Source organism: Alexandromys fortis, unplaced genomic scaffold (assembly GCF_014885135.2).
Source record: "Alexandromys fortis isolate MF-2015 unplaced genomic scaffold, M_Fortis_MF-2015_v1.1 scaffold_157, whole genome shotgun sequence".
Lineage (NCBI taxonomy): Eukaryota > Metazoa > Chordata > Mammalia > Rodentia > Cricetidae > Alexandromys > Alexandromys fortis.
The window spans coordinates 3,172,340-3,195,843 of record NW_026068041.1 but is presented as its reverse complement, the minus strand read 5'-3'; the positions used below and the strand labels follow the sequence as shown (position 1 = coordinate 3,195,843).

The 23,504-nt window shown below is 45.7% G+C and overlaps 1 protein-coding gene across 3 annotated transcripts; it reads right to left on the bottom strand.

The window, feature by feature from the left end:
- Positions 1-726: 726 nt before the first annotated feature.
- Positions 727-23,451, bottom strand: Xrcc6 (X-ray repair cross complementing 6). 3 transcript variants are annotated; one of them, XM_050165735.1, is made up of 13 exons: positions 23,359-23,451; positions 22,695-22,783; positions 20,590-20,702; positions 17,554-17,692; positions 17,077-17,331; positions 13,645-13,828; positions 12,053-12,239; positions 9,565-9,733; positions 8,071-8,232; positions 6,599-6,728; positions 4,073-4,173; positions 2,562-2,675; positions 727-1,055 (listed from the first exon to the last, which is right to left on the bottom strand). In XM_050165735.1, the coding sequence occupies exons 2-13, from the start codon at positions 22,768-22,770 to the stop codon at positions 865-867; spliced, it is 1,821 nt and encodes a 606-aa protein (XP_050021692.1). In that variant the 5' UTR covers positions 22,771-22,783; positions 23,359-23,451; the 3' UTR covers positions 727-864. The 3 variants fall into 3 exon arrangements, with proteins under 3 accessions (XP_050021692.1, XP_050021693.1, XP_050021694.1); XM_050165736.1 differs by lacking the exon at positions 23,359-23,451 and adding an exon at positions 23,244-23,349; XM_050165737.1 differs by lacking the exon at positions 23,359-23,451 and adding an exon at positions 22,865-23,224.
- Positions 23,452-23,504: the final 53 nt, after the last annotated feature.

Below are 23,504 nucleotides of genomic sequence, written 5' to 3'. Positions count from 1 at the left end.
TAACCAGTGTGCCCTGGGAAGTCACTGTCACTTCTGCCTCTTGCGCTTTACACCTCTATCACACAAACAGGACCTTAGTTTGAGATCTAACAGTGCAGATAACTACCATACAAGTCAGAAGAGTGAAGACAGATGATGCTCATCTTACTCAGTCTGGTTGGGCAGGAAGCCCACTGCTAAGGACCTGTTTACCTACTGGGCCAGTTATCCCAAGCAGGGTATTTGTGGATTCGGGTTTCAGGGAGTTCTGTCTTTGTAAATTTTTTTGTTAATCTGAATCCAAAAGGAGTTCTGTGTTTTACCTGCAAATATATATGTTCACTGTGTGCTTAGTGCCCATGGAGATCAGAAAGGGTATTGGGTCCCTAGAAGTGGAGTTATAGATGGTTGTCTATATATATATATATATATATATGGGCTGGGAAACAAACTTGGGTCCTCTGTAAGAGCAACAAGTGTCAACTGCTGAGCCATCTCTCCAGCCCCAGCATCATACATTTAAAGAGAACAGGTGGGAAGACATGGGAATACAATCTTCCTAAGGCTTGTCACTCCAGAAGGACCTGTATGACCACTTATCCATCCCCACACTCTTCCCCGACCTCCTGTTTGTTTCCACTTGATAATGTACATCCGGAGGGGGGAGGAATTAAGCTAAGAGCCAATTAGAGTAACCTCTGGATTTGAGGCAGCTACTTCCCCGTTCATATTGAACAATACACAGTATAAAGTTAGAGCTCTTTATTCCTATAGTAGTGTAAGGCACAGCACAGCGGAGTGGGAGGGCCACAATCTCCATGATAAAGTCCCTTGCATTTCTATCAGGCAGCTCTTTGCAGCTTGGCGAGACACAGCAACTGGTCTTCACTTCTGGAAGTGTCTGGTGAGAGCGTCTAGCAGCTCCTGCTTCTTCGGTCCACTCTTGAGTCCATAGGCTTTGCAGACCTCCTTCAGTGTAGGCACAGTGAGCTTGCCCAGTGTGCCCTTGGCACAATGGGCCTTCAGCTCTTCTTCTGATAACTCCACCTTAATCTTTTTACTTGGAGAACCTTCATCTAGAGAAAAGGCAGGAAGGAACAACCTAGAAATTCTTCCAGTGGTACCCTAGCAACGTGGCACAGGACCGTCCTAGGATGCGGATGCAGCTGACCATTTGCCATCTGCTCATCTAGCACAGATGCTCATTCTGTGTGGGCCCTATCACTTTTTCTTTTTCTCTGGAACACAGCATAGAAATAGACTGCTTGCCTAGTATGTTTAAGGCCCTGGTTTCAATGTCAGCAAATCCAAGGTGTAAGAAAATAACCATTTAAGTTCTGAGGTACCAGGCAATAAAGACAGGCAGGGCGAGTGACAAATTTACTGGTAAACCAGACAATGTCTGCCACAACCTCTAGAGAATGACAGGAGTCAGTTCTGAAGCAAAATGGAGCAATCAGGATGGCCACCAATCTGTCGTCATGGGTCTACTGGGCAACGAGGATTAAATATGGCTTTACTTTGCCAAAGACAGCCAAAAGGATTAGAACCTAAACCAGAACCATTCCAAAATGGCGATAGTGTATCTGGTGCTTCTCTACAAACGTGAGCCTCATAGTAAAGGAAATCTGTAAGGAAAATGGTCAGTGCCAGGAGCAGACAACAGGGGGAGCCAAAGAGGCTACACTCCCAACTGGAGGGCTACACGTCAAAGCAGGACATACATTCTCTTTACCATTGTCTTTGCAGAAACTTAGATAATTAGGGGCCAGAGCGATGGCTAAGCAGTTAAGAGCACTAGCTGTTCCTCCAGAGGTCGCAAGTTCAATTCCCAGCACCCACATGGTACCTCACAACTGTCTATAACTGTAGTCCCATGGGATCTGATGCTCTCTCTTCTGGTGTGCAGATGTACAGATAAAACACCATATAAAACATATAAATAAATCGTACAAAATTAGATAACGGGCGTAAAGTACAAGATTGTTAAGAGCATAGAAGCCAGTGTGGTGATCCATGCCTGTAATCCCAGCACCCAGAAAGAGAAGTCAGGGTTTCCTGGTGAGGGTCAGCCTGAACTACAAACACCCTGTCTCAAAGCAAAACGACTAAAGAACATATAAAAACAGACTCATTTCTTCCTAGATGGAGTATAAATGTCACTTTTTTGGAGGCTGTGTATCCCAGGTCCTCCTGTCATTCTTGAGTGCTGGGTCTATAGGCCTGTGCCACCACATCCAGCTATTGATGCAATTCTTATCACATGTGTACCGGTGCACGTCTTTGTAGAGGCCAGAGAAGGATGTTGGGTGTCCTCATCTATAGCTCTCTACCTTATTCCCTATCTGCCCCATACTGCCCCACTACCCCATCCATGTACAATAGATTTCTGAAAAGGCTGGGGTGAAGCTCAATGTAGTGCTTACTTGGAGATGTGAGGTCCTCACTGACCCCTATACACTCATCATCCCCCCAGAAATGAAGAGAAAAGTAAGAAAGGCAGTTATGTCTGTGGTAAAACCATAAAGACCACAAGGAAACCTTTGAAAGGAGCATGCCGTACATCAGGCTGCAGCCCTCACCTTGTTTTCTCTTGGCAGTTTTGCCCTCGGGGTCATAACCTGGGGGATAGACAAGTTCTTTAAACTCATCTACCAGGGAACCCAGTCTTTTCTTCATGGTTTCAACCTTGGGCACTAGAAAATCAAAACAACAGGGTGCTCATGTGAGTCACATGCATTCCAGTGACCTGTCCATTCCAGTTCTGTGGGAAACACGAGAGCACTGAGTCAGGTGACCAAGAAAACACGGACTAGATCCTTCTGGCATCCTCCATGCATAGCATCCTCAGTATTGTGATGGACCATTCTATGACCTCCTTAGATTCCCAAGTCTTGAAAAATGCCAGTTCCTTATTTAAATGGCATAGTACCTTCATATATCCTACACACTCTCTCTTGCACTTGGAGGGAACTGAGGATACAGGAGTGGTCCTTCCTCACAGACTGCTGAACTGAAAGACTGTCTTCTGCTGGACAATCCCCACAATCACGCCTGCTTTTAATAAGAGCTATTTTGCTTGGTGTAAGACGCTTCAGAGAATTAGGACACTAAGCAGGCCAAACTAATTGTTCTGGTGCTTTTAACTGTCACGAGGACCTTCATTACGTCCAATCTGCTTCCAGTGACCATTCACTTCCCTATCACAGCCTGCATCCTCATAAACACTATCAAGAAGGGGGTCTAAGAGCCGGACGGTGGCGGTGCATGCTTTTAATCCCAGCATCTGGGAGGCAGAGGCACAGATCTCTGTGAGTTCAAGATCAGCCTGGTCTACAAGAGCTAATTCCAGGGCAGCCTCCAAAGCTACAGAGAAACCCTGTCTCAAAAAACCAACAACAATTAAAAAAAAAAAAAAGGCGGGGGGGAGGGGGGGTCTGATAGCAAGGCCTGAGAGAAAAGCAGCAAGTATAGCAGTTTAGGGCGAGGGCAGGACTCTGTTTCCTAATGTATCCACTACTGACTGCTCTGAGAAACCAACCACCCCTCTCTCTGGAAAGTAAGGGCAGCAGAAGCCCTCGCTTCAGAACTATGGATATTAACTGAGTCAGCAGGCAGGACAACAGTGCACACTGTAGGCCTCAGTAAATGTTATCAGCATTAACTTTCACCACACAAACATGGGGTGGCCTAGTTAGTTCAGAGTCAGGTCTCAGGAGCCTGGCACTCTTTCCTCCTGTCATCGCAGAGCTAGCCAAATCTGTTCCAGGCAGTCTAAGGTGACCTAGAAAACCTCTCAAGCAGAGATGGTCTGAATGAGGAGGTTTGGAGATGGCTAGAAAAACACTTCAGATTACTGGTCAGAGGGTCAAAAGCAAAAGCTGCCTTCCTTTGTGGTTCCCCCAGCACACACACACACCAGCACCACTTGGTACTGGACAGGTCGAGGCCGCCAATTGAAATTTAAAGAAAGATCTCGCCTAAGGATGTAGCTCACCAAACAAAGCAGAAGGCTGCCTGCCTCCCTGCAATGTGTAAGCCCCGGATTCAATCCCCAGCACCGACAACCAACAACAAAAAGCACACTCCTTACGTGTCAGATCTACTACTTGTTCAGACTCCATCATATCCAGAGCGAGGGCCTCCAGGTTCCGGAAGTGCTGCTGCAGCACCGGGTTCTCAAAACTGTCACTCCTGTTCAAACAACATCGGAACACAGAGCTTTCAGGAAGGAACTAAATAAGCAGCAGGGACAGCACGGGTCTAAGGCCAGTTCACAAGTAAATCAACTCTCTCTCTCTCCAGTTCTCAATTTATCACTGGATGCTGGACCATTAACTGCAAAGCAAACCTGGCCACTTGCCTGTCACTAGAAGCTTCAGGCTGAGACAGGAATAGAGAAAACAGAATGATTAAAGTAGAGAGAAGAAACGAAGGACAACAGGACGGAGAGGGAGGAAGTCTAACGTGTTTTCTGTGTACAGAGCAGCACAGGAGATGAGTGTTTGAACCCTGAGCCACACACACGGAGCTGAAACCCGGTCTCTACGCTTTTCTGTTGGATGAGACTGAAAAGGGGGCCTACTGGCCTGTAGCCTGTTTCATCTGCAAAGTGGGCATAAGACTAACCTTTCAGGATTGCGCTCTCTCTCTCTCTCTCTCTCTCTCTCTCTCACACACACACACACACACACACACACACAAGAATAGGCATCTGCAGACATCACAGGAGACTGCAGAGGTCAAAGGTGTCAGATCCCTTGGCGCTGGAGTTACAGGTGGTTGTGAGGCACCTGACATAGATGCTGGGAATCAAATTCCAGTCCTCTGCAAAAGCAGTAGATGCTCTTAACCACTGAGCCATCTTTAGCCCCCCCCTTCAGGTTTCTTAAGGAGAATAAAGGACAGGGTTGAGGTGTAGCTAAGAGAAGAGGACTTGCCTCATATGCTGGAGACCCCAGATTCAATTCAGCATCAAATATTAACGAAAATAATTGATAGAATGTTGGCACTGTTGTTAACACATGGTACTTTATTGTTCTTGATGTGTGTTTGTGTGTGTAAGACATGCCCTGAGATCAAACCTGAGCCTTGTACAGACTAGAAAAGTGCATCCCCAGCCCTACATGGTGGATTCTTAGTGCTCCCATTTTCTAGGAAAGGACAATAGCAGGAAGTTACAGCTCCAGGAGAAAGGCATCTTTTTGTTTTTGTTTGTTTGTATTGTTGTTGTTTTTGAGACAGAGTTTTATATATCCCAAGCTGGCCTCAAACTGTTGCACAGTAATGACCTTGAACTCCTCATACCCCTGCCTCCACTTCCCCAAACGCTGGTATCATTTGCCCACAAGTAGAAGTAGATGCAAAGATAGAATGTGAAAAACTCAAGCTTGATGGCAAAAACAACGCCAGGTGGTGGCGCACACCTTTAATTCAAGCACTTGGGAAGCAGAGGCAGGTGGATCTCTGTGAATTCGAGGCCTGACTGATCTACAGAGAGTGTTCCAGGACAGGCTCCAAAGCTACAGAGAAACCCTGTCTCAAAAAACAAAGAAACAAACAAACTGACTTTAAAATAGACTATAAGCTAAGCGTGATGATGTCTGCCACCAGTTTCAACACTTGGGCCACTCTGGGCTAGACAGCAAGACAATGTCTCAAAAACCTAAAGCCAAACAACTAAGATCTTGATAAGCATGTCTCCTAAGAAGACATACACATGGCCAAGAAATACACGAGATGTTCGTTCACCTGTCATTTTCATTAGGGAAATATAGATGAGGCTACATGAGCTATCACATCACATCTCTCAAAACATGAAAGACAGCGGCTGGGGATGTGGCTCAGCTGAGTGTGAGACTAGTCAGCATGAAGCCCTGGGTCCAATTCCCAACACCAAAACCAGGCATGGAGGCCCCTGCTTGTAACCCCAGTGCTGGGGTGGAGAAGGCAAGATCAGAAGCTCCAGTTCTTCCACAGCTACATAGGCTACATAGCAGAAGGAGTACTGCAAATTTGAGGTTAACCTGGGCTACATAGCAATTTCTAGGCCCACCTGAGTTAGAGTAAGAGCCCATCTAAAACAGACAAGAAACCAAGTAAACACTTGCCACTCTTTTCTAACTTGTTGAAACCTCTAGCCTTTTGTTTGTTTGTTTGTTTTTCGAGACAGGGTTTCTCTGTAGCTTTGGAGCATGTCCTGGAACTGCTCTTGTAGATCAGACTGGCCTCAAACTCACAGAGATTCACCTGCCTCTGCTGACTTTTTAGGTCTCCCGCACAGTCTGAGACTCTTCAAGATAAGCAGAGCCTCCATTCTCGATGTACTTTTATTTTTGGTTTTTCAAGTCAGGGTTTCTCTGTATAGTCCTGACTGTTCTATAACTACCTCTGTACCCAGTCTGGCCTCCAACTCACAGAGATCCACCTGCCTCTGCCTCCCAAGAGCTGGGATTAAAAGCCCATGTACTTTTTAAATTCTTGGTGACAAATAATGATTTCTTGTTTTTGACTACCTGAAGAGAACCACGCCCTCTTAGTCTATGTCTAACCCGAATTTCTAACACAGTCCAACTCAGTAGAGCACCAGAAGAAAGCCCAAGGCTGACCCAGCGCTCACCTGTATGTGAAGCGGAGCTTATGAACAATGGCCTTCATCTTGTCTATCTGCTCGGGGTTGGCCATCACCTTCTCAGTAAAGGGCACCTTTCGTTTGTCGTCAGCAAAGGGGAGGAAGACAAGCTGGAAGCCTGAGGAAGGAAAACAGGTCTTCTGAGGTTTGACTTAAGTGGTGTGGCTGTTTGTCTCTGAGCCCTGTGATGCTGCAGCTGGGGGTTATAAGTCCAGTTCCTCCTTTACCAGGGGACACCTGTGAAAGTTAGTTGAACAGACTCTCTGGGGATTCGTGGGAAATCTGACAGAAGAGGGATGCCCCAACAGGGAGCAACAGCTGGTCCCAGCGTCTAGCTTTTATTATTATTATTTTATTAATCCAGAGTCAGATGGTCCCAGCTTCATCGGGCTCTCCTCTGAGCTACAGCCTTTTCCCATTGTTACTGCAGTTTAAAGCACACATTAAAGAGATAGGAGTTATCCTGTGGATCCTGGTACAGTCCCTCCATGGTTCTATAAGGAAAAACCCAGCCACTCTAATCAATACTGCTGCTAGGTGAAGGCCCTTATGGCAGGGCTGAAGGTGTTAAACAAACGAGCCAATTTCTCCCCTCCGCTCTCTAACACACACACACACACACACACACACACACACACACACACACTGTGTCTACTATTGACAAGGACTTTGAGGTCACTACTGGTTTTGGACAGCCAGCTTACAGCATGAAAGGGTAAGAGGTTAAATGAGAGGTTAGGTTACTAAGCAAGCATGTTGATGACCCTGGTTTTGATAGCCCCAAAATAACATGTTGGCATTGGTTCTTATTAGCATGACTAGAGGACTAGATCAGTGCATAAACACATGAAATTATCCCAAATATAAAACAACCTTCAAGCAAGAATAGGAAAAGTAAATTCTGTCCCCAAGTTGGCTAGCTGACAAGTGGCGGAGATGGATTCAAAACAAAAGAAAGTGAGCTCTCAGATGTACAGCAGAAGACAAAAGTCACAGCTGAGTATGGCGGTGCGTGCTTGTAATGACAGTACTCAGGAGGCAGGGGCGGCAGGAACACAAGTTCAAGATCAGCCTGGGCTATATAGTGAGACTTTGCACAGAGAGGCTAAAAAGGAAAAGCAAGTCTGACTTCAGTTTATCCATGTCATCTCCACACACCACTGTCCTGGCAATTACACCAAGTACTAAGGGTAACAAGAGACTTTCAGTAAAGGAAAACGTCAACAGAGAAGCCCTGAAACAACGTGCAAATACATACAGTGGAGCCTGTCCTGAGGCCTGACAACCTGTGACTGCACACTGTTGCCATCTACAATGGCCTCGCCTGTGAGGACATCACATCCACATACAAAACCTTAAAATTGCACATTTCCCAGGCCGGATTATCGGGGACTCTGTGCTTCAGACCCCTTATGGGATCCCAAAGCACACGGAAGGCTCAGGAGCTCTCTGCCACGCACCTGCTGGAGTCACCTGAATATTTTGATCGTCCAGTTCCTCTTCCTGTGGCACCAAAGCCACAAAATATGGGGGGACGTTTTTTCGGGGTGTGTATCTACACACGGCTATGACCTCCTTCTCCAGACACTTGGTGAGCAGAGCACTGAACAAGGTTGAGCTGCCTGGAAAACAAACAGCACAGGGGCCTGTGTCCCAAAGCACTCTCCTCTCCCACCTCATTCCCCAGCGTAACCACAGTCTCTTTTGATTTGTTTTTTTTTTGAGTCAGGATTTCTCTGTGTAGCTCTAACTGTCCTGGAACTCGCTCTGTAGACCAGGCTGGCCTGGAATTCAGAGATTTGCCTGCCTCTGCTTCCCAGAGTGCTGGGATTAAAGGCATTAAAGGAGGGTGCCAACACACCCAGCCATAAAATTTTGTTCATTTTCTTTACAGGGCCATGATACCTCAGTAAGGAAAAGGTGAAGACCCAGAGCTGAGAGAAAGTAGAAGTCGAAGGGACAGAGAAACAGAAAGAAAAGCAATCAAGTTTGGGGGTTCAAATACTGCATTGGGAGTATGACTCATTGCCGTCTCATTGCACCAATGTTAGGCTGATGTTAGGCATGAGCTTCCAGTACTAACGGAAGCCACTCAGGTATCCACGAGCTCCTTGTGAAGTGCTCAAGTACAGACAAAGGCAAAGGTCATATCACCTAGAACTGCCCACAGTTAAAGCAGAGGAATGTCTTGGGTTCAGTTTTAGCTCTATTATTTGGTCCCTCTTTTAATTCCATAGGATGAAAGCTTTAAAAAAAAAAAATTCCAGCCAGGTGGTGTTGGTGCACGTCTTTAATTTCAGCACTTGGGCGGCAGAGGCAGGTGGATCTCTATGAGTTCGAGGCCAGTCTGGTCTATACAAAGACAGGACAGTCCCAGGACAGTCAGAGCTACACAGAGAAACCCTGTCTCAAAAAAAACCACACATAAAAACAACAAACAACAAAACCCTCAAATTGTGGTCTGGAGAGATGGCTCAGAGATGACTGTCTAGAGAGATGACTGCTCTTCCAGAGGACCCAGGTTCAGTTTCCAGCACCCACATGGCAGGTCACAGCTGTTTGTAACCCCAGAGAACCCAACCCCCATGGCAAAACACCAGTGCACGTAAAAACAAAATAAAAACCCAAAACTCAAATTCCATAGCTCCTCCCCCTGGATTTTTTACAATACATGGCAGTATTGAAGAAATTTAACTTTGCTCAGCCCATTTCCAAAACAGAAACATGCAGCATTACCTTAGTTTTCCCAAACATGAGACATTTTTAAAATACCCATTCATATCTCTTATACGTGTCCAAGCAGCATCCACTTAGGAAACCCAGTGGCAGTGGTGGTTTATTCCTTGGTCTACCGTTTACTAGGGACTCCTCTGGGTACACGAACAGGAAGTCCATGTACTCACCGTTTACCAGGGACTCCTCTGGGTACACGAACAGGAAGTCCATGTACTCACCGTTTACCAGGGAATCCTCTGGGTACACGAACAGGGAGGGTCTCAGGTAGTGGTGCTTCTTCAGCATTACCAAGGGCTTAAAGCCCATGAGGATCAAACCTGGCTCATCAAACCGCTTCAGCTCCTCTGTTTCCTCTTTCTCTAGCACAATCTGACGACTCCCATATGTCTAGAAGAGAAAGGATGGGAATAACAAGGGCCACCAAAGAGCTACGTAGAGATACATTTACAGCCACCAAACATCAGCAAGTTAAAATTAGCTCTGTGGGGCCTGGAGAGATGGCTCAGCGGGTCAGAGCACTTGCTGTACAGCTGTGAGGACATGTTTACATCCCTGGCACCCCGTAACACCAGTTGTGCCTGGAACTCCACGGCTGGGTTAGGGGAGGAGACAGGAGGATCTCGAGGTTTGAGCCTACCAACCTGGCGAAGGAAATAAGCTTTGGTTCAGCGAGAGACCGTATCTCACGGGAATAAGGAGGCCAGAGCAGAATAACCAATGTCCTCCTCTGGCCTCTGCATGAGTGCACGGTGCACAGATGTGTACACACACAGAGACCAGCTTTCTTCAAGGAGCAGGCGACATGCTCCTCAGACAACCCCCAGGCAATTTATATGTGCTGTCTAACTTGTCTTCTGCCGCAGTCCTGGGAGGTAGGCTGTTTAACAGGAGCAGCAGGGATGGCTCAAAGTCAAGGGCCTGCCTAGCAATTAGGAGGCTCTGAGTTGGATCTAAAGTAAAACAAGCAAAACAACAACAACAAAAAACGCGTTTAACAGACAACTGAACTGAAGGTCAATAGCTGGGCACATGCTCCAGATTATACAACTACAGTGGTCTTTCTCCCTGCCTTTCCAAAAACAGGGTTTCTCCGTGTAGCCCCAGCTGTCCTGAAACTTGTTCTTCAGACCAGGCTAACCTCAAGCTCACAGTTCTGACTGTCTTTATTAAAGGCACCACCGCCTGGCTGACGGTGAACTTTAAATCTGTATCTTTCTTGTGCCAAAGGCCATGATCCTCAGAAATTGTTTTTTTCTCTTATTTAATTATATTTATTGAGCTCCCAGGCCTATCCATGACATACAACAGACACACAAACCAAGGACTGGGGAAAGCACTTGTTTCACAGGACTTTATGGGATGGAAGGTCCCACATCAGGTCCTGGATTGAGTTCTGGTGGGGGTGGGGGGGCGGGTAGGCAGCAAGAAACACCTGCTGGGCAGTGACAGGCCTTTAAAATGACCCTTCTGATTTATCTATTAATAAAGAAACTCAGTGGTCAGACGACTGCTACCCAATAAGACAACATGACAGTCTAGTTACAAATAAAAAGAGAATGTTTTATACTTTCTATCCTTCAAACAGCATGAAGACCTTCTGGTGTGAAATTTATACTTCAGAAAAAAATGTGTGTGTAATGGGTTGAATAAAAATACTTAACTAGTCAGACAGTTAGGACCTGAAGGTATACAAAAGTCTGATCATCTCCCACATTTTATATAGTTAAATGCGTTCAATCAGTCATGGTGATGCACACCTTTAATTACAGCAGTGGGGAGGCAGAGGCAAGTGGATCTCTGAGCTCAAGGCCAGCTTGGTCTACAGGGAGAACCCGTCACAAAATAATAAAAGGATGTGTTAATTTTCAATATCACATCCTTCTAAAGAACATACACTAGAGAAAGGCAAAAAGAGAGAAGGCGCTGGACCTGATCTTTCATGCTCAGAAAAGCAGGGTACATCCATCGGGCAAAGCAAAACAATTCAGCAAAAAATAAATTCTCACCCTTAAACAGTCCACTGCACCTGCAAACCCTAACTCCTCAGCGCCTGGGATTACCGCAAAGCACTTCCTGTTGCTGTACTTAAACAGTTATAGCAGTGTGTTCTGAGCAATCAAGGCCAAAGTTCCCACCCACCAACACCTGTCCTATTCGGCTTTCTGCCCTCACAGACGCACGTGCTACGGTTGCAAGGTCCGCGGCTTCCTGTCTTAACAACTTATCTAGAAAGATGCAGGTGAAGAGTGACCTAGCTGGTCAGGCTGCTCAAAGTGTTCCCTTCCTGTTTTTTTTCCTTTTCTCCCCAAGACAGGGTCTCTATAGCCCTGGCTGTCCAGGAACTCACTCTGTAGACCAAGCTGGTCTTGAACTCACAGAGATCCAACTGCCTCTGCCTCCAGAGTGCTGGGATTAAAGTCACATGCCTATTCCTGCTTTTTAGTGTTTTTGATTTGTTTTTTAGATTTATTTATCTGCACGCATACCTATGGACAATGACCACGTCTGGTGCAGGCAGAGGTCAGAAGAAGGGGTCTAAGCTCCTGGAACTGAAGTTATGGATGGTTGTAAGCCATCATGTGGATGCTGGGAACAGAACCTGGGTCCTCTGCAAGAACAGCAAGTGCTCTCTTGACTGCTGAGCCATCCCAGCCCCCACCTCCTGTCAATCCTGGAACGGAAGACTGAACAGGGTTAGCCACCTACCTGAGACCGCTTGGTATCACTAGGCAGGAGCAGACTGCCTGTGTTTACATTAAAAGTCCTAGTCTTGGTTTTCACGGGCTCATTTGTTTCTCGATAGAGCCTCACTGGACAAGGCTTGTTAGCTTTCTGGACCAAGTTATAGACGCCCACCATGAGCACTACATCTTTACCAAGCTTGAACTTTAACCTGAGGGAGAAAAAAAGAAACATTGAACTTTCCCATGTAAAATGTTTTCACAGCAGCCAAGTTTCAATTTGTTTTATTCTTTCCAATAATGTCTTAAAATGCAGACTCTAAACAGAATATAGCACTGGGTGTGGTAGCAAGAATTTAATCCCAGCAGTTGAGGGACTAAGACAGTAAAATTGTCATGAGTTCAAGGCCAGCATAGGGAACATACCAAATACCAGGCTAGTCAGGTCTAAATACAAGACTCTGTCCAAAATATAAAAACAAATAAATAAGGGTTGGAGAGATGGTTCAGAGGTTAAGAGCATTGCCTGCTCTTCCAAAGGTCCTGAGTTCAATTCCCAGCAACCACATGGTGGCTCACAACCATATGTAATGAGGTCTGGTGGTTTTCAGGCATACACTCAGACAGAATATTGTATACATAAAAAAAAAAAAAATCTAGCAGTGGTGGCGCACACCTTTAATCCCAGCACTTGGGAGGCAGAGGCAGGCGGATCTCTGTGAGTTTGAGGCCAGCCTGGTCTACAAGAGCTAGCTCCAGGACAGGTAAGAGAGCTATAGAGAAGCCTTGTCTCCAAAAGAAAAAAAAGAAATCAAAATAAAGCTAGGTGTGCTGGCCCATGGCTTTAATCCCCGAGGCAGGGATTAAATCTGCTCAGGAAGCAGAGGCAGGAACAGGAGGATCTCTCAGTTTGAGGTCAGCCTGTTCTGTAGAGCAAGTTCCAAGACAGCCAAGGCTACACAAAGAAATCATGTCTTAAATGAATGAATAAAAAAATACATAAATACATAAAGGACTCGGGTCATAAGGCTTGGCACCAGGCGCCTTTATCTGGTGAGCTATCTCACTGGCTTAATAATAATATAATTTTGACAATGATAACTATCATCCGGGGGCTGAAGATACAGCTCAGTGTTTAAGAGCACTTGCTGTACTTCCAGAGGACCTGAGTTCGACTCTTAGCATCCATGCTGGGTGGCTCATAACTCTCTATAACTCCAGCTCCAAGGGATCCAGTGCTTCTTGCCTACATGGGCACCCACACAAACATATAACACCTGTTAAGCTTCTTTGTGTGTGTGTGTGTGTTAGATGTCTTTTACTTACTCTTTACAACACATAACCTCAGGAGGCAGATGTTCCTGCCATCTGCCATCTACAGAGATCAGACTACACTAAAGACTGTAGCAGAGGACACAGACATCAAGGAAAGGGAAGGCTGCTTACTGTGCAGACTCACAGTACCATCTCCAGCCAAAGAAGAAACAGGTCTCGTTATCCCGAGGTAAAGCAGGTGGAGGAACAGTGTGGCAGCAGCGCAGGTGCGGAAGTCACACCTGTGCACTGTTTGCGGCGTGTTAGAGAAGGATGGGCAGCTTACACAGGCTGGGTGCCCACCTGGACAGTACTCGCTTTCTGGTTTCCTTGGCTCGAACCTTCCTTAGCAGATCTTCCAGCTTGCTTGATTCCTCAAAGTGAACCCCAAGGTCCTCACCCTCAGCTATGCTGATGATGTCTCTGTAGAACAAGGATATGTCAAAGCCCCCACGTTTCTTCAGATGCATCAAGTCAAGGAAGATCCCTGAGGTAAGGACAGAGCAAACAGGGAAACGAAGTACAGCAGATGAGAATTACCACTCTGTGTTCACACAGACCTCACTATGTAGCCCTGGCTGCCTGAGACTCCTAACAAGGCTCCTGCCTCTGCGACCCCACACCCCTCCACTGCAGAGTGCTAGGATGATGGGGCGGTACCTGGTGAAAAATTTTCCTTAAAAAAGAGCTCCAGGGCTGGAGAGATGGCTCGGCGGTTAAGAGCACTGGCTGCTCTTCCAGAGGACCTGAGTTCAATTCCCAGCAACCACATGGTGGCTCACAGCCATCTGTGATGAGATCTGACTCCTTCCTCTGGGGCGTGTGGGCATACACGGAGGCAGAATGTTGTATACATAATAAATAAATAAACCTTAAAAAAAAAAAAAAAAAGAGCTCCACACATTAATCACTACATCATCTCCTATGTTCTACAAAGCAATGTTAAGTCAACATGATGGCTCACTGGGTAAAAGAACTTGCCACCAAGCCTGATGACCTGAGTTCAATCCCAGGACCTACACACTGGAAGGAGAGAACTGACTCCTACACATTGTCCTTTGACCTTCACAGACTGCAAAGTGACATCCACGTGCCCACACACAGATATGTAAAATAAATACATGCAATTTGTTCTTTATCTTTTTTTAAGACAGGGTCTGTCTCTGTGTAGCCCTGGCTGTCCTGGAACTTCCTCTGTAGCCCAGGCTGGCCTTGAATTTATAAAGATCTGCCTCTGCTTCCCAATTGCTGGGATTAAAGGTGTGTGCCACCACTACCTGGCATAAAATGCAATTTTAAAAATCTCATCTATCTATCTATCTATCTATCTATCTATCTATCTATCTATCTATTGTGGGGGTAGTTGAGACAGGGTCTTAATATGTAGCTCTGACTGACCTGGAACTAACTCTGTAGTCGAAGCTGACCTGGAATTCACAGAGATCCATCTGCCTCTGTCTTCCCAGTGGTGAGATCAAAGGTGCACCGCCATACCCAGCTAAGTTTGGTTTTTTGGGGATTGAGGGTGAGGACTTAAATTTCTGTTTTAAAAAGAGATGGTGTCAGGCAAGATGTGGTGATATATGGATAATCCTAAATCTTGGAAGACAGAGGCAGGAGAAATGTAACAGGTGTAAGTCACTAGGTCTACATGGCAAGTTCCAGGCTAGTCAAGAATACACAGTGAGACCCTATCTCCAGAAAGAGAAATATTCGAAAGATTATGTATGTCTGTAACAAACATGCAAATAATCCCAGCACTTGTGGGGCTAAGGCAGAAAGACTGCTGTGAGTTTGAGGCTACACTGGGCCACATACTGAGCTTTAGGTCACAGAGAATTTATGTAGTCTTTTCTTTATTTATTTCTTTTCTTGTCTTTTTTTTGATCTTGGAAATACAGAAAAGCTAGTTGGGCAATGGTGGCACATGCCTTTAATCCCAGCACTCAGGAGGCAGAGGCAAATGGATCTCTGTGAGTTCAAGGCTAAATCAGGGATAATCAGAAAAACCTGGTCTCGACAAAACAAATATGCATGCATTTATATATATTTAGTATATACATTACACACACACATCAGCCAAGGGCAGTGGTAGAGCGTGCCTGCAATCCCAGCACTTGAGAAGTAGGTCAGGATTAGGACCAAAAATTCAAGGTTATCCTCAGGTCCACAGCAACTTCCCGACCAGCCTGAGTGAAAATTGAGAATCTGTATCTATCAAACAAGCAGGCAGGTAGTGCTTGGTGTCCTGCAGTACAGCCTGGTCAGAAATTCCTAGATTATGCAGCCCTCCTGCCTCAGGCTCCCTAGCAGCTGAAGCTGTGGGATGTAACACTGTGCCCAACTCAAGCATCTATTTTCAGTTAAATTCAAATGGGTTTCATTTGCTGGATTGTTTTTTAGCGTAGGTCTCACTCTGTAGCCCAGGCTGGACTCATATTCCTCTTGCCTCAGTCTTCAAAGTGCTGGGATTTTGGCCATGCATAAGCAGGTACAGCCAAATATCCTTTACTCTTTTTTTGAAAGATGTACTTATATGTTATCTGTATTTTGTTTGCATGTTTCTGTACCTCATGCATGCAGTAACCAAAAAGGCCAGAAGAGGACGTCAGATCCCCTGGAACTGGAGACAGTTGTTAGGCACCTTGTGGGTGCAGACAATGGAGGTCAAGTCCTCTGGAAGACCCGCCAGTGCTCTTAACTACTGAGCTATCTCTCCAGCCTAAGCCACACATCCTTCAAATGCCTCCCTAGGCTAGGCATGACAGTGCACACCAGGCAGGAATAATACCACTTGGGAGGCTATGGCAGGATTGCCTGCTTGAGGCCTGCCTGGCTACACAGCAAGTTCTAGACCAGCATGGGCTATATAACAAAAATATACAAACTCTAGATTGACTATTAACATGATCAGGACCTAGAGAAAGTGGCTATGTCTATCAGCTGTCATAACTACTTCAAACAACACTCAAATCATTATCATTCCTAGCAGCACTGATGTCAAGACAAGTGTGCCCTGCTAGAGACCTTTAGATAGCGGGCAAGACTATTTAGGCCACACTGGTGTGACCCCAGTTTTACTTTACTCTTTCATTTGGCTCTTGATGGCAAAAGCAAATGCTTAATCTCAACTATAAAGAAAATAAGTTAGGAGTCATTTGAAAAGAATAAGAAGGACTGGGGAGATGGCTCAGCTCTGATGGCTCAGAGGCTGCTCTCCCAGTTGTCTAACTCTAGTTCCAGGGGATACAATGCCCTCTTCAAGCCTCCACAGGCACCAGGCACCAAAGTGGTTTGAAAACATCTATACAAGCACACATACATATCCATACATACAAAATTCTTAAATTAATTACTTAAATTTAAAAAAAATTAAAATATACATTCCTTTGGGGCTGGAGAGACAGATGCACAGATATGCATGTATTCAAAAAACCCACATACATAAAATAAATAAAATTAAAGAAAAAAAGCAAATAAGGAAACAAGACTGGAGAGATGGTTCAGGAGTGAAGAGCACTGGCTGTTCTTGCAGTCAACCTGAGTTCAATTTCCAGCAACACATGACTGCACACAACCATCTGTAACCCCCGCGCTAGGGGATGTGATGCCTTTTCCAGCCTCCAGAGTCTTGGATGCATATGGTGCATGTAACTACATATAGGCATATACATACAGATAAAAACAAATATTTTTAAAGTAATAATGAAATAAAAGGATGATGAAAATGCCCACCGGTGTCACGGAGATCACCAGCTTTGGTCCTTGCCCGGCTGGCTTTGGCACTGTCGTTGCTGTGAGGGTCATCTTCATTGGTGAACAGCATGACCCTCTTATGACTCATCTTGACCTGGACATCGCTGAAGAGGTTGGCACAGACCCAGAGCACTTCACTCAAGGAGTAGTCAGATCCATGGCCAATTGTGTCTTGGAAATGCTTTTTTCCATGTTGTCCCTTAAACTGGTCAAGCTCTAACACACGTTTAGCACCTGGTAAGAGGCAGAGTCAAAGCGGGCAAAGAAGCAAGGCCGTGAGCACCACCTTCACCACAGGCTAACAGAGGCCTCCTCGTTCGACCGCTATGGAACTAGTGTGGCAGGGGCTTTCTGTGAAGGAAGCAAGTTCCCAGCCAAGGGTAAAGCCGCTACCCCTCCAGAGCCCTCTTTGAAGTTCCCACATGAAGGAAACCATTTTCTTTTAATATTACTGACCTGGGTTATCCAAATCTTGTAAGACATAAATATTTTTGAAATTCACTGAATTTTTGTCTTTCTCGGTACCGTAGAACACCACTCCCAAGAGATCTCGGTCGCTGCTTATGATCTTACTGGTGTACACACTCTGGATACACTGAGAAAATAAAAATTCTGAGTGTTTACTAAGCTTCTGTCAGAGCCAGGCGCAGTAAGCACTTAGGGTTTACGAGCTGAGGAATGGAACTCGGTCAAGAGGGTGCCTGCCTGGCATGCACAAAGCCGGAGGCTGGATACCAAGTGCCGCATAGAGCAGGCATGGTGGCATGTCTGTAACCCAGCACATGGAAGGTGAGGCTGGAGGCCCTCAGAGTGGTCCATCGTGGCGGGTTTTATGCAGGGCTGGCGACTGATCTCCTGACTTTGTGCATGGTAGATATGGATTCTACCAACGGAGTGTCTGGTTTTCATTCCACATGTCACACCCATCGAGAGCAGGACTACTGAACCCACAGCGATCCGAGGTCTGTATCTCCAAGGAACTACTACATACCAGCTGCATGCTTTCACATTCTTTTTAAGACTTTATTTTAGCCAGGGCAGTGGTGGTGAACACCTTTAATCCCAGCAGGCTAATCTCTGTGAATTCAAGGCCAGCTTGGTCTACACAGAGAGATCCAGGACAGTCAAGGCTACATACCCTGTCTCGAAAAACCAAAAAAAAAAAAAAAAAGATATTTTATTTTATTGGTTTTTTGAGACAGGGTCTCTCTACATAGCCCTGCCTGTCCTGGAACTCACTATGTAAACTAGGTTGGCTTTGAATTCAGAGAGATCCGCCTGCCTCCTGAGTGCTAGGAATAAAGGGGTACACAGCCATGCTTGGTCCCTTTCAGCACTCTTAACAGCAGCTTATTCAAGTCCTTTGTTCCCAGCCCCCTTTTAGAGACAGGACCTCATGAAGCCCAGGCTGGCATGAAATTTGAATATGTAGCCAAGGATGGCCTTGAACCTCTAATTCTCTTGCTTTTATCTCCCAAACGCTGGAAATATTGGTACATATCACCAACTCAGGGTCTTCCACATGTTAGGCAATCACTCTCCCAATTGATCTATATCCCTAGGCCTCGTCTGCCCATTTTAAGACTGTATTGTAATTGTTTACTACAAATAATTTTCAACTCTCAGGTTTCACCTGCAAAAAGATATGTGTGTGTGTATCTGTGGTGGGGTGGTGGAGGAAAAAGAGGAGGAGGTGGTGGTGGTGGTGGTGGTGAGGGTGGAGGTGAAGGAGGAAGAAGAGGAAGAGGAGGTGATGGAGGTGAAGGAGGAGGAGGAAGTGGTGGAGGACATGGTGGTGGAGGTGGTGGTGGTGGTAGAGGTGGTGGGGGCGAAGGAGGAAGAGGAGGAGGAGGTGGTGGAGGTGAAAGAGGAAGAAGAGGAAGAGGAGGAGGTGGAGGAGGTGGTGGTGGAGGTGGAGGAAGAAGAGGAGGAAGTGGTGGTGGTGGTGGTGGAGGAAGTGAAGGAGGAAGTGGTGGTGTTTGTGGTTATGGTAATACTGGGGATTGAACTTTGTTCTCAACCACTGAGCCAGCCTCAAAAGGACCTTATCCACACTAGAACAGCAACACTTAACTTTACAATCCAATGCCAAGGAGAACCCACTCTACCTTCTCCAAGCTCACCCAGAAGGTGGAAGCAATTATCCTAGAGTATCCCGAATAAAATGGAGGGTGTCCTCCAACTCTCATCAGATGCAAGTACAGGTGACCATCTGAGAGGACTATCCGCCATCAACATACAAACTTTTAAACGTGGTGTTTGTGGGGGTGAAGAAATGGCTCAGCAGTTAAAAGCACTGGCTACTCTTCCAGAGACTCAGTTTCTATTCCCAGCACCCACATGGTGCCTCACAACTGTAACTCCAGGTCTGGGAATCTGAAGTCCTTTTTGGTATCTTCTGGTATCAAGCATACAAACATAGACATACCTGAACATAAAACACCCATATTCACAAAATAAACAAAATTTTAATTAAACAAAATTTTAAAATAAATAAAAATGGCATGTGCTGGGTATGGTGGGACATATTTATAGTACCAGTACGTGGGAGATAGAGAAAGGATTTAAGGTTAGCCTTGGGTGCAAAGCAAATTTTAAGGCCACCCTAAGCTACATGAGACACTCAACTTAAAAAAGGAATACTAGGTAGGGTAGGGCTGAAGAGATGGCTCAGTGGTTAAGAGCACACATTGTTCTTGCAGAAGACCCAAGTTCAATTTCCAGCACCCATATTAGACAGCTCACAACTGCCTGGAACTCCAGCTCCAGGTGATATGATAACCCCTGACCTTCTACACACACACAGTATTAAAATTTAAAAATATACAGGCAGTGGTGGCACAGGCCTTTAATCTCACCATTCAGGAGGCAGAGGTAGGCAGATGTATAAGTTCGAGGCCAGCGTGGAATACAGAGCGAGTTCCAGAATAGCCAGGGCTACACAGAGAAACCCTGTCTAGAAAAACAAGACAATTTAAAGCGGCACTAATTTTCCTTTTCCTTCTTGGTAGAATCTCAGGTTGTCACCCTAGCTGCCTTTGAAGACATGCTTTTCCTACTGCAGTCTCCAACGTGCAGATTACAAGCGTATGTCATCATTCCCAGACCTTTCTTGGGGGGATGGGTGCAAAATAAGCAGGAGTCTCATCAAAAAGGAGATTCTGGAACTCACATGAGGCCTGTGGATGAGTAACAGTCTGATAGGACTGGGACCAGTATGGGTCCTCCAGGCTTAAGCCAGCCAGTCAGGAGACAATGGCTAGTCCCTCCCTAGGGTTCTGACCTGATTACCACGTAGCACCTTACCCACCCACATTCTGTGACAAGGGCTTCTTCCTGTTTTTTGAGATGCGTCTCACTGTACAGCCCTTGGTTATCCTAGAACTAGCTATATAGACCTGGCCAGCCTCTGCCTCCCGAGTACTGGGATACAAGACATGCACCATCACACCTACCCTCGATTTTATGAGTCCATTAACAAGGAAGTCTTACCTGGATGGTCATATCAAAAGGTGTGACTTCATCTTCACCCTGAGATTCAAACATAGCCCTGGAGGCATCAACCAGAAAAATCAAGCTATCTCTTCCTGAATATTTATATTCTCCTATGGGGAAACAAATGACAGAAAATGTTTGTCTTTTGCATCATACTTTATATGTTTATCACTCACACAAAACAAAGAGCTCCATAAAACAAAAGGACAGTCGGACAATTACTGTACAGTGAACACACTTAACACGGGTCCTGCCAAGTGCCCTTACTCCTCCCTTTGTTCTTCCTTTGTCTCCCCAGAGGAAACCACTCTCTTGATTGTCTTGGCTCTCAGTCCCTTGTTTTTCTTTAAAACACATGTGAGGGCCTAGGTCCAATCTCCAATACCAAAGCACATGCACTACACATAAAAAATTCATTCATATAAGTAGCTGGGTGGTATTGGCACACACCTTTAATCCCAGCCCTTGGGAGGCAGAAGCAGGTGGATCTCTGAGTTTGACACCAGCCTGGTCTACAGTATGAGTTCCAATACAGCCAGGGTTACACAGAGAATGCTTGTCTCAAAAAAAAAAAAAAAAAAAAATTAAAAAAAAGGAAAAAAATTCATCTAAGTATGTATCTTGAATCATTAGTCTTGAATTCTTATTTTTAATTACTTTAAACAATTATTTACTAAATGTATTCATTTTATTTTATGTGTGGATGATTAACTTGCATGTATGTATGTAAACAATGTGCATGGTTAGTTTCCTCTTGGAGGTCAGAAGAGGGCATCAGATCCCTGGAAATAAGAGTTATAGAGGATTGTGAACCACCATGTGGGTAATAGGAATGAACCCAGATCCACTGGAAGCGCAGCCAGTGCTCTTAACCACTGAGCCATCTCTCCAGCCCCCGGGAGTCTCTTATACCTTTTTCTTTCTTTCTCTTTCTTTCTTTCCTTCCTTCCTTCCTTCCTTCCTTCCTTCCTTCCTTCCTTCCTTCTTTCTTTCTTTCTTTCTTTCTTTCTTTCTTTCTTTCTTTCTTTCTTTCTTTTGTTTTTCCGAGACAGGGTTTCTCTGTCCAGCTCTTATCCATTTCTAAGGATGAGGGAGGTTTCATAGCACAGCCTTGAAGTCGGGCTCTGATTCCAAGGTAAGAGGCAGGAGGAAAGGCGAAGAGCAGGGTGGGTAGCCACCAAGTCCACTTTCTGCAAACTCACTTCCCAGGGCTCATATGGAGCTCAAAGTCAATGTCAGTTACACAGTGAATGTGAAGTCAGCCTGGTCTACATGAAACCACATCTCAAAAATAAATAGCTGGACAGTGGTGGTACACCCCTTTAATTCCACAACTCAGGAGACAGAGGCAGGTGAATCTCTGAGCTTGAGACTAGTCTGGTCTACAGAGCAAATTCCAGGACAGTCAGGGCTATGCAGAGAAACCCTGTCTTGAAATTAAAACAATAAATAAATAAATGATAAGCCAACAAGGCCAGACAGGTCTCTCAGTGGTTAAGAACACTTGCTGCCCTCTTGCAGACGACGCAGGTCCACTTTGCTGCACCCACATGGAAACTTCAGTTCAGGAAACCCAGCTGCCTCTGACTCTTTTTTGCATCCAGACATGCACATGATGCACACATACACATAAAATAAAAATAAATATTTTTAAAAACCAAAATATTGCCAGGCAGTGGTGGTGCACGCCTTTAATCCCAGTACTAGGGAGGCAGTAGCAGGTGGATCTCTGTGAGTTTGAGACCAGCCTGGTATACAGAGTGAGTTTCAGAACAGCTAGGACTGTTATGCAGAAAAACCCTGTCTCGGGGGGAAAAAATATGTAAATAAAGTGACAAAGATTACCGTGCATAGAATCATTGATTAGAGATTAATAAAAAAAATCTATTAGTGACTAGTAAAAAATGAAGAGTTAGGAATGAATGTTCACAGATTGGATCAGGATTTGAACAGCTCTGCAAAACCCAAAGCGGGTAAATATTTTAGATTATCTGGGGAGAAAAGGAAGAGTGATCGGACAGCAAAGTGCTTCCAGCAAAAGAAAAGTACACAGGAAAAGTCTTTCTTCCACGCAGACCACACTACGTGATGAAGTCACTTACCACCGGAGTCAGGGCTCTCCTCCTCTTCTTCCTCTTCCTCGCCCTCGGTTTTGTAATAGGTTTCCCACCCTGACATGTTGGTTTGCTCACTAGGCGAGATAAATTATGAACAACAAATAAATTGAAAAAAATACCGAGGAAGGTAGCCCTGAGATAGAGCGCTTGCCTACCATGTGTGCCGGATCTTGTGCTACAAAAAAATAAATAAAAGAAAGACAACTTCTAGGTTCTTTCTAGATCTGCTCAAAACGCTCGGGTTACTGTTGAGGAATATGAATGAGAGCTCCTGCTACCTTGAGAGCTCTCGGTGGGAGGGAGCAGAGGAAATGAGCGTGGGGATCATTCCAGCAAGCTGCAGGACCAAAGTGGTTGGCGGTGGGGGGCCCAGACCTAAAGGTCGCATCTCGACCGCCAACTGCACCGCAAGGGTACTTGGTGTACTGGCTGCAACAATCGTCTTCATTTTCTTCCCACGTCTCCCACAACCCTCAGCCAGGAACTCCCGATGGAGTCTCAACCACACCCAGGGGAAAAAGGAGCGGGACCCACAGTGTGTCTCTTCGGACCGGTGCTCTGCTGCGAAACAAGGGGCCGCGCGAAACTGAGCGGACGTGCAGGGACAGCAGGGTGCACCCAACACCTCCAGCACAGCCGACCTACCTACCTTTGCAGCAGGTGAGAGAGCCGTGTGGACAGAAGGCGGGCCACACGTCCGCGCGGGCTCCGGCTCTCTCTCCCAATCAACGACGAATACGTCACCACGCACGACTCGCCCTTCTGCCCGTCAAGCGGACACGCCCATTCCCATCC